The following is a 12032-nucleotide window of genomic DNA, read 5'->3' as shown; positions in this document are numbered from 1 at the left end:
AATTATTTGCGTTATTTCTCGTTTAAAAAAAATATATTTCATATAACTTGTTGGGAGGTATGGTATGCCTTTATATGTTGATACTATCTTTATTCTTAATACAATGTATGTGTACATGTCATAGTAGCGTCAGCCCTATATATATAAATACTCTTTAAGAACTATTTAAAAAAAATAATACAACATAACTATGTTGCATGTACGTCATTACATCCATAACATAAATATTTACAAAGAACACAGAAGTAGATTATACATGATAAGCAGATAATAATAGAGAATAGGTGGAAAGAAGTGTCATAAATATTTTTCTTTTACTATCAGTGTTCTGGTGGATTATTGGGGCGGTCTGTCTACTGTGTTTCACATGATTTGAGTAACATTCCAGCTTTACAGTAAATACATATTGTCGCCGCTTGACATTTTCCAATTTTGTAGAAGATGCCAATATATCTCTAATATAGTAAAGGGAAAAAAGGATCGTAATCTTACCTTTGAAAATTGGACAGACCTCCCACACATGAAGTGTACCTTGTCCAGTAAACTGTCCAACAGCTGTTTCAAGAAAGAACAAAGGTATTCCACAGAACACCAAACAGATGAAAAACGGTATCAAAAACGCACCTTAAAATAAAAGAAACATTTGGATTATTTTTTATTATTATTATTATTTTATATCTATTTTCATATTTTTCAGTTATAGTTCCTTTCATACATGCATCGCCATTTACACTTTTAATTAAAATTCGAGTTGTACATAAATAGCATGATACATCTGCAGCACAGGCACTTGTCCCTTTTTTCAATATATACCTTGTTATATTACGGTATATATATAAAAAGAAAAATTAAGACAAGTGCCTGTGATTTACAGTTAAGATCGAGCTAGAAATGATGTATCGCCACTTCCATTTTCAGGTAAAGATCGAGTATTGCCACGTGCATTTTCATTTTTTCTTCTGTAAACTTTAAACCGGGTGAAAAAGTGATAACGAGGCGAGCAATGTTTGTTTATTTCTGTATCCAATACAGATGTTATACTTGAGATATTCGAAAGAAATAATTATCAAACTATAAATGTCAGTACCAATTTGCAAGTCGCTGTAATTAGCGAATACATTGACCAACATGTACTTCCTTGGATTGACAAATAAAGACAAAGGACGTATACATATAATTGATAAATTTTTTTCATATTCTTTCAAATTGGATTGTGATGGTTAATTGCAATCAGGTCTTTGTGGAATTAACAAAGTTATTACATTTTTAATCATTTAAATATTTATGATTTGAAATACCATCTATAAAAGATAAAACTAGAGGTTGAATCTTTCAGTTGCAAAAATATGGATATTTTTTAATCATCTTTTCTAGATGATTGTTTTCTTCTTCAGAAAAACAAACTTGTAGATTCCGTAGAAAGGAAAATATTGTAAAAATTGAGATCAGAATAAAAAATTAATTATATAAACCCTTCTAAGCCTAGATAAAATGGACACTTACTAATCATTCATAACAATATACGTGCTGGTATACCCGAAATTGCTTCTTCTATATAAATTTTCAATTATTCCCTCCCTCTCTGATTGTCTAAATATGATAAAACATGTACAAAATCCGTCAAAGGTTTCTAAATATCCCAGCTAAAGGACATCCAATAAAATTGGGATTGAATTTTTTTTAGACAAATAATACTCAAAGTAAGTGTGCAATATTTTAAGCTAAATCACAGAACATTATGAACGTGATACCCCAATAAGAGCCACAACCCAAATTGGGTGAATCTAATCTAAACCAAGATAGTATTGTCTAATAACCCCTCCTAATCTATTGAAACCTTTCAATAGTTTTGGATGGGTTTACATACCCTAGACGTACAACACTTTGTTCACGTACCCTAAAGATATGCGTAACTATTTGTTCACGTACCCTAGACGAACACGTAACTGTTAGTTCACGTATGCGGAATAACCTTTATAACCTATCCACAATTAAGTCGTCTGCTGGAAAACACTTATTGACCAATTAAATCAGGTCTTTTTAAATATCGTTGAAAAAAGCTGTCTTACATGTAAAACCATTTGGAACTTTTATAAGCAATAATTTAAATAAGTTTATTTTCATCTATAACTCCTACTTGGTTCAAAGATTTTTTTAAACAGTCAAAGTTGAAATAAATACATGTTATTCTATCTAAGTATACAACCTTTGGAAAATATTATTCATTACTTGATTTATACTTTTAAAACTCGGTCAAAATTATTGATTTATACTTATATTTATATTAAACATTAATGTAAGTGTTCCGGACCATATGAGTATTTGGACCATACGCGTATGGTCATGACCATATGCGTATACTCATCTTACAAATTTCTCAATTGATTTTGGAAGCAAAACTAATCAAATAAGGGTTTAATAAACAATGGCGTAATCAAATAGCTAAGTATCAAAATGATTGTTCACATATATATTTAGCAAATTTCATAATGAACGCACCGAAATAATATATATCAGATATGCTCGCAACGCATGGAAGACTTTCTTTATTGATAACAATGAAACTAACTTGTGATAAAGATGAATCATACTGTCCTCGTTCAGATTGACAATGATTGATTCGACAAAATCAGACCTGTACTTTTGAATTCCTTTTTTTATACAAATTAGACAGTTGGTTTTCCTGTTTGAATGGTTTAACACTAGTAAATAGCGTGGTGTTCGCTGTAAGCCAAGGCTCCGTGTTTAATGCCCTACTTTGATCTATAATGGTTTACTTTAAACAAATTATTACTTTGATGGAAAGTTGTCTCATTCGAACTCATGCACCATCTTCTTAAATCTTTACAATTTGCCCTTATAAATAACTGCATTCCAGTCCTCAAACTGAACGATCTAAATTTATAAATATAGAAAAGATATATACACATTTCTAACGTCAAAAGACATTTACATCTTATTTATTTGTGTTCTAAACATCTTTTTAGTACTCATTGAAGAAAAGAATTTATAACAAGCAATACGGTTTGTTATTTTGCACTAAGAAATGTTCGAGTATTTATACGATCGGTTACCAGTAAAAAACGAAAGTCAAATCTCTGTGACAACAATACATCGGAATGCCCTAACGGTCATCGATGTAAAAGAGTGTTCACTCGGCGAGCTGATTATGTTCATAGAGATATCGGTTTACCAACGGGAAAAGTCTTTGATATCCAAAAAGAACTGTTTTCCTTCTCAATATTTTTTTCTATGTTAATAATAAATACATTTTCTGTTTGACAAGATTTTTTATTTTTGTTATATCTAAAGTTGTCCAATTTATAGTCTGAGGCTACTCAGTTGGTATCTTCAAAGTCGGGACATCAGCATTTGTACATTTTAATTTGTTTGAATTCTTTATTCTACCATTTGAATATTCATTGCAATTCGGAGCTGTATTGGATTGGATTGTTTGAATGAATGTATCTTTTAAGTAATGATATTTTTGTCTATTTCGATATTACCAAGGTGGATAAGCTATAGCAGTGTGACCAGTATATTAGAATCTAATAAGTCGGTAAACGTATTTGCAACCGCATTTAAATTTCGCCATTGCATCATCACTTCAAATAGAATTATAAAAAGAAGATGTGGTATGACTGTCAATGAGACAAATGTCTACAAGAGACCAAAATAACACAGACATTAACAACTATAGGTCACCGTACGGCCTTCACAATCAGCAAAGCCCATACAACATAGTCAGCTATAAAAGGCACCGATAAGACAATGTTAAACAATTCAAACGAGAAAACTAACGGCCTTATTTATTTAAAAAAAAAATGAACGATAAACAAATATGTAACACATAAACAAACGACAACCACTGCATTACAGGCTCCTGACTTGGGACAGGCACGTACATAAATAATGTGGCGGGGTTAAACATGTTAGTTAGTCGGTTAAACCATGTGATTGAAAACAATAGACTGAACAGGTTGTTAACACTTTCAACTATCAAAAGGGTCAAGCAACATTTTCGAAATGATAAGTTCATGTAAACGTTAATTTTGTTACAGTTACGAAATTTTAGTGATGTTGATCCTAAAACATTAAACCGGTCATGATCTAAGTTTGTGAATTATGTTTGCAGTTTTCTTGACATGCATTGTGACGTGTCATCGTATTCATTTTATATTAGAAAACTATAGCATTTATATTAGAAAAGTATCGCATTCATAAATTTTTGATATTAAAAAATCATCGCTATGATATAAGACAAATATCGCATTGTTATGATAAAATATAGCAGTATCTTTGACTTATAGGTGATTTTGGCTTAGCAAACAATTGAATTCATCTCAATTGCATTCCACTGAATTTGCTACATGACATTTATAGAATGTGTACATCTACAAATTATAAATTGTGCATTTATGTTTCATTTATTCAACAATTCAATTTTCTCGTTTAAATACACCTTGCTTGTTATTAAATAAAATAATTCATGGAAATTATACACCAGACGTATTTTGTGTTAAATGTCACCCTGTTTTAAGAAAAGAGTCATTACTTTATATCGAGAAATCTGCCTTATTTCGTACAAATGCTAACATTCGTCTGAAATTTCCAACAATGCAACTCGTTGATATAAGACAATATCGCTCGTTGATATAAGAAAAGTTTTTATCGAATCGCTTCTTCCATAGACTGAATATCGTAAAATGAATATCACAGATCAAATTAAATAAAGGCAGTGGCTATTTCATGCCTCTTAAATGCTATTTTACCGGTATTATAATTACGATTAAAATAGAAGTATAGAAATAAAGAATAGAAAAAAATGAAGAAACATACACTTTTAATATTTTACTTACATATATTATTTTCAAAAATGTCTTAAAAATATCATGATCCTTAAAAATTATCATGATCCTTGCCGGTGATGTCAACTACTTTAAACAATAAAATTCCTTTTACAATATGTTCCTTTTATTTTGACATCTTATAATTGTACTTACAAATAGTAAGTATAATTAACTGTGTGAAACTGCTTTTTTAATAAGTTTTTTTTGAATATATAATAAAATGACATTTTAGTGACGTAATAACCAGAAGGGTCACACCTAATGAAGAGTTTAAAAGTATACGTGTTGATTACCCCGACCATACGCGTATGGTTGTACCATATGAGTATATACCCATATGGTCATGACCATACGCGTATGGTCCAGATACTCATATGGTCCGGAACATAAGCAACAGATGCTTTACATCGAAAATAGTATTCTTCGTTTTGTTGTCTGTTGTAGCCACATTTCAAGCAGTTTTTACAGAGTTGTCTCCTATATCCAAAAAGTAAAATCACAAAAAACAGAATTCCGAGGAAAATTCAAAAAGGAAAGTGCCTAATCAAATGGCAAAATCAAAAGCTCAAACACATTAAACGAATGGATAACAACTGTCACTTCAGTCCTGACTTGGTACAGGCATTTTCCTATGTAGGAATGTGTATTTCCCAGTACACATTCTTTATGATAAAATTAATCAAACATTCCGGGAGTATTGCATGGCAGTATATATATATAGTCCCCTACCGGTTAAAATTTCAGTACACTGGAACGAAATGCTAGCTGGATCTATAATTTTTCAAGGTGTAAACAATGTGGCAAATATCAAGACAAAATCTTCATGCATGACGGGTGAAAAAATGTGGAAAAAGGATCATGCTGATTATTAAAGTGAATTTTCTAAGTCCAAAGACCATTATACTCATCAGACCAGAACAAAATTTGAATTTGATCTATAACTTGGTCACGATAAACCTATCTTACAATTATCAAATCAATATCCTCAAACTTATTGAAAATAGTACGGAAAACTGATTATTTGAGCGAAATTTCTAAATTCAAGGACCACAAATCTTCACAAAATCATCAGACTGGAAAAAAATTGGAACTTGATCTGCACTTGTCGTGATAAACAATACACCAAATATCGAATCAATATCTTCATGTACGAAGAAAACTGACAGACTGGCTGACTGACTAACTTGACTGTTACGCGTACTTCCAGGGTACATGAACAAACAGTTACGCGTACCCCAGGGTACGTGAACAAACTGTTACGCGCACCTCTAGGAACGTGAAAAAACTGTTGCAGTGGCGGATCCAGCCATTTAAAAAAATGGGGGGTCCCAACCCAGGACAAAGGGGGTTCCAACTATATGTTCCCATTCAAATGCATTGATCGGCCAAAAAAAGGGGGGTTCCAACCCCCGAAATCCCCCCCCCCCTTGGATCCGCCAATGTGTTACGTATATACCTTTAAGGTACGTAAACACAGTGTTACGTGTTGCTCTAGGGTACGTAAACTACATGTTAGCGTACCTCAAGGATACGAGAACGAACTGTTATATATAAATACGTACCTCTAGCGTACGAGCAAAAACATTAATTATGAACCGAACGACCCTTCATATTTCATTAAATATGCGTTAGGTCATTTATAACTTTCAAAAGACAAGATGGGCCTCGTTGCATGGAAACAGACATAATTATGTGATTTCTACACATATTTCACCTAAAAAATTAAATCCTTATTGCAAAATAATATTCTTCATTCTGAACTAGTTTTAAAATGTCTGATATTTATATTTGACACCGGAAAAGGACTTATATGATGACACATTGATGTGACATTGAAATTGAATAACTCGAGTTGATATCAAGCGATATCAAATTGTCAATCGTTATGAGACCTATAACTATCCAACGTTTATCTTGGTTTATCTTGATGTATGTCATTTTTTATGGATTTACAATATTTGAACATCAACACACGGCTGTTGCCTCTCATTATTCATCCAGATACTAGGTTAAATACTTGAAAGACCATGCAACTACATAATAATACTCAGAGCTATGTCTATAATGTATGTCACATCTTTGACATGCGATTTGTGGATAACGAATCAGAATTTACTTTCTGTCACATACCAACTGTATCTGATGCATATCGCTGTCAAAATGTTACTACTCGACTAGACGGAAAGGCATACCGAACTTACATAATCTACATAGTATTGTGTAAAGATAAAAAAAGTTACATGGACTAAGAAAGATGCATTATTTTAGTTAGAGGAAATTCTATGGACCAATGTAGAAGACACTCACGAATACTTGTGTTATGCGAATGGGTTACGATTTCAAAATTCTCATCAAATATTTATTCACAACTCTGCATGCCATTGGTATATATCTATTTTTTGTCAAACAACAACAATTATAATGTTATTTTATTAATTCTTCGGTTATATGTTGTGGTTTTCTTCCTTTTACTTGATCTTTCAAAAGAAAATATTGTATACAATATATGTAATTCGTCTCAAATTGTCAGATCTTCAAATTGGCGTGAACAAATTTTTGTTCTCACCTAACGGGATTCGAACACTGACCTTTGTGACAGTGTGGTAACAACACCGTATCCAGCGACCTTTTTAATCTTTATCATTTATTTCCGTATTCAGCGACCTAAACTCTCAGCCTAAACTCCTCGACCAGGATGTTCATATTAATTGCTATGCCGCCATATCATTTCATTAAACACATTTAAACATGTTAAAATTTAATGACAGCCACTCTCCATCAGATAACATGTAGACTACGAGTTAAACAGGGCTTACCGTTAACTATATATAATCATAGATGTAATACCCATACATCTATGATATAATCGTCTATATATTATGTCTAAATTTACTAATTCAGAAACTTTCGGTTCCTTACTCCTTTATTTAAACATTAAAAGTCAGGAACATTTTTGTACCCGTCCCATTTTCAATGATTGTAGGATGTTAGAAGGAACATGATATATCATTGATCATATTGATCTGGTCATAATTATAAATAAAATGTTTATAAAACTTTCGTACTTTATTTAGCCTTTTCAACATTTTTTTATTCGAGCGTCACTGATGAATCTTTTGTAGACGAAACGCGCGTCTTGCGCAAATCCTGGTATCTAAAGTTAATGCATTTCCACTATTTAAGAGTTTGAAAAATAAATGATTAGACATTGAAATATATAACAGATAATATACTTGGCAAAATTTATAAAGAACACAGAAAATGGCTTAAAAATAGAAGAAAACAGAATTGAAGGACTCCCACAAAGACCCTCATTAAAAAAAAGAAGAAATAACAAATAATACACTTACCTCCACCATTTCTCAGACAAATATAAGGAAAACGCCACAGGTTCCCCAAGCCTACAATGTAACCAAGGACGGATAACAGGTATTCAATCTTCTTCGACCACACTCCCCTCTCTATAACTCCATTGTCAGACACAGAACTTTCACTGTCTTTGGTCATTTTGTTTTTCCTGTAATAAACCAGGTTCTCTATTAAACAGCTTCGCTGAGAAGTGAAATAATTCCCGCTTACAAGCCGCGTGCGATACACTGATAAAACTAAATATATTAAAACGTAAACAAAGAATCGATTTAGACATGCATTAGTTATTTTGGCTTAAGTTATGCAACTACATACGATCAGAATAGTATGAAATTTATAAAAATATTTGTGTTTTGTCTTACTTAGTACATGAACTCTTTAACCTTTGACAATTTGTAATAAGTTCGGCTGCACTAATAAATACTCGATATTTGCGCAAGCGCAAGCGTGGCCGATATATAGGATCATTAAAATATAAAAAATATTGACTATGGTCTATATAAAAGACGTCAAAACTACTTGTTTTGAAGTGTTTCTATTTTAATTCTACATTATTGTCAAAGACTTAAGTCATGATATGGTCGTTCCGTTATTAATTTGTTTATTTTCGATTTTTAAACCGACATTGCACATTGTACTAATGACTGCATACCATTGTATTTTACAACGGTTATCAGGTTACAACTTTCAGTTCTGATTGACCTACTCAGCAATAAAGATCAATACACGCTGCGGCCAGTGCACTCTTTGAACTATAAACAGCAAATTGCTATTAAAAACTAACATTCTCAGCTAACATGTTATCCTGTTACCGTAAAATCCATTGACAATAGATCTGAATCTTACAGAACTACCCAACCGTATAATATCTGTGCATTATACATCTCAATCCAACAATATTTATTTCAGAAATATTTCTTTTCTGTTGTTATTGTTTTATATATCTAAAATATTTGTATTTGTTTATGTACTTATAGCTTAGCATGATGAACAATGAATTTAGATAACCACTGATGTATCATACATTCATGTTGTCCAGAACTTTGATTTTCATCGGAAAGAGAGCAAAACGGCAAATCATAACTAGTGTTCTTATTATAAATCAGTAGCGGAACTTGATAGCTTATGTTATATATGGTTTATAATTACAGCTTGAATAAATGCTGACAATTAACTGGCATGTGCTAAAAAGTGGAGTGGAGTGGAGTGTTTGAGTGGACTGTTGCGGAGTCATGGAGTGAAAATATGGAGTAAGGAAATGAAGTGTAGTTGAGTTATCAGGTTAATAAATTTAGAATTAAACCAATTTATAAAATATGTTTTTTTATAGCTTTGAAAATTATAGAATTTATTTGAATGTTTGGTCTCAACATTGTACTAATATAAATCACCTTGGATGTATGATTTACGGTGATATCTCCAAACATGCAGTCTAGATCGCACATACATTTAAAGGTGTCCTGAAATGTATATTAAGATGCACCATGATGGCGTTAGTCCAAGTAGGTGTATCTAATTTACATCCAAAGAATTATGATTGATGTTAAATGATATATTTCTTTAATTAAGGAGGGGGTCTTTCAGCAATCTTACCTTAGTTAACGACATTCTTGTGTAAATAATTTTACTTGCAAGGCAAAGTTAAAGTTATAAACTTCAAGCATATATGAAACAACAGCATAAATAGAACAGTCTTTAGCAAAAAACGACACTTGGATACTGTATGTTTCAATTTAAAAAGCCCGATTTGAACTTGTTAACTTGGTAAAAAATATATGTATCTATGGAGGTCAATATATCAATAACTTAAGTTATTCTTAAATAAAGAATCAAAACTTTGTCTGTTTGACATAAAAGAGGGACGAAAGATACCAAAGGGACAGTCAAACTCATAAATCTAAAACAAACTGACAACGCCATGGCTAAAAATGAAAAAAAAAAAAAAACAAGCAACAGCACACACGACACAACATAGAAAACTAAAGAATAAACAACACGAACCCCACCAAAAAACTGGGGGTGATCTCAGGTGCTTCGGAAATAAATATAAATAAATTATATTGTTTTATTCGATGATGATCAATTAATTTTACACATTTCAATATTCAAGAATCTTGTCATTCACACGAAATGTAGCACATCAGATTCATGGCATAATCCTTTAAACTTTAAGATCATATTCAAAAATTAAAATTATGCTGTTATAGTAACGCTCCACCACTCCACTCCACTCAACGTTTTTGTACATGCCTAATTAACTAGAAGAGTTTTAGATGTTTATAAAGAACTGAACCTTTTCAAAGTGCAAGATTTAACATACAATTAATACATCTATATTGACAGAACTAGTTTTTCGTAGTCTGGTGGTGTGGTTCCGCAGTGATATTATTCTCTCATACTTTGTAAAATGTTGTCGATTTGTGACACATTCTCTCGCCTACATTTGTTAATTATTGTCATATTTGTTAACTGTCAAATGTATACACCACTTGACCAACTTTAAGGCTATTTAGAGCATGACATATGGTAGGGTCAATTCATCAATTTTATCATTTGTTGACGACCTTATAATGACCTCTGGGTGACATATTGGTTTCATTGTTTCCTTGAAGTAGAATATAACTAACGTTTTCTAGTTTCGACAATAGATAACAGAGGATCTGGATGTGTTCCCTATTTAAAGAATAGAGAATAACAATGGACCAATACAATCGAAATGGTCCGAAAAGATGAGTGAAAAATAGAGAAAAATATGACAAAAAGATAAAGAATAGAGAATTATGGGGTGTGGGGATGGGGGGTGGGGGGGGGGGTGCTAAATATAAAGGAGAGAATGACCCCAACCTAGACCCTCATAACAAGATCATGATACAAAACAAAATTATGTCTATCGATTGATTGAAATAATCTTATACCTTTTGCAATATTTGGTTTAAATATAGCTGTGCTGTCATGTTAAAAAAATATGTTAACGGATACTTGTACAATCGTTCAACACAGCCGTTCGCCCTACTAATAGTATAACAAATGTGGGAACCTATTTAGAATGATGAAAAGATATAATTTTTTTAAGATAAAAGATTGTTCCATCAGATTTAAATGATATAAAAAAAATTATGTTGAATATCTGATTTTTTTTTTAGATAAAACAGTTATGCGAGTAGCCACAAGATTTCCAGGATCATGGAGGTACAATGTGTAAAATTGGCTTTTTGCCTCTTTATCCTGTGCACGCTGAAACAAAACTTGGTCATGTTATTGTGACCTTCTCAGAGATGACCTATCTGTTGAAATAACAATAACATTAGTCTTTTTGAACATTGGCACAATGATAAGTGTGTTATACAATACAATATTATTGTATTCTATTGGCGCTTTGTAGTCTCCAACAAAGTATTTGAATACAAATTTCAAATGATTTACATTTACTACAATACAATCAGTTCTTTGCTCTCTTTTTGAAAATGTAATCCAAATAATTATGTTTAAATGAAGTTAGTATAAAAAAATAAAATAAAAGAAAGCTGCAATCAAATAATGTTTAAATGTTGAAGTATTTTTTTAGAAAACACTTTGCCTTTGCTTCTAGTTTTGCTGGCAACTACATGCACGCTATCGTATCGTTTGAATTGAGAGAAAAAAATAATCTACATATTGAATGGATAAAAAAGATATGAAAATTATTTACCCGATATATTTCCCTAAATGAAATCTAAAAATATATTATATATGATAAATGTATCATATAAAAATCCTAAATGAAATTGTATTTTGTGAACTAAATGTATAGCTACTGCTTATAAACTGAATTGG

At 31.6% G+C, this 12032-nt stretch overlaps 1 protein-coding gene across 5 annotated transcripts in view; it reads right to left on the bottom strand.

Annotated features, from left to right (window-relative positions):
- The window catches only part of LOC143062949 (sodium-dependent proline transporter-like), a 55132-nt gene that overhangs the window by 24254 nt on the left and 18846 nt on the right, over positions 1-12032 (bottom strand). For 2 of the 5 annotated variants that reach the window (XM_076234806.1, XM_076234804.1), the window contains exons 2-3: positions 8201-8367; positions 493-624 (exon numbers count right to left, since the gene is read on the bottom strand). In XM_076234806.1, the coding sequence (XP_076090921.1) occupies positions 493-624; positions 8201-8357 (289 nt within the window). In that variant the 5' untranslated portion in view covers positions 8358-8367. Of the gene's footprint in view, positions 1-492; positions 625-8200; positions 8469-8534; positions 8556-8581; positions 8688-12032 lie in introns of those variants that run through there. The other 3 variants (XM_076234805.1, XM_076234807.1, XM_076234808.1) reach the window with 3 other exon arrangements.

This window comes from Mytilus galloprovincialis, chromosome 2 (assembly GCF_965363235.1).
Source record: "Mytilus galloprovincialis chromosome 2, xbMytGall1.hap1.1, whole genome shotgun sequence".
NCBI classification, from domain to species: Eukaryota; Metazoa; Mollusca; class Bivalvia; order Mytilida; family Mytilidae; genus Mytilus; species Mytilus galloprovincialis.
Note: the sequence above shows the minus strand (reverse complement) of the source record. Positions and strands in the feature narration are given on the sequence as shown.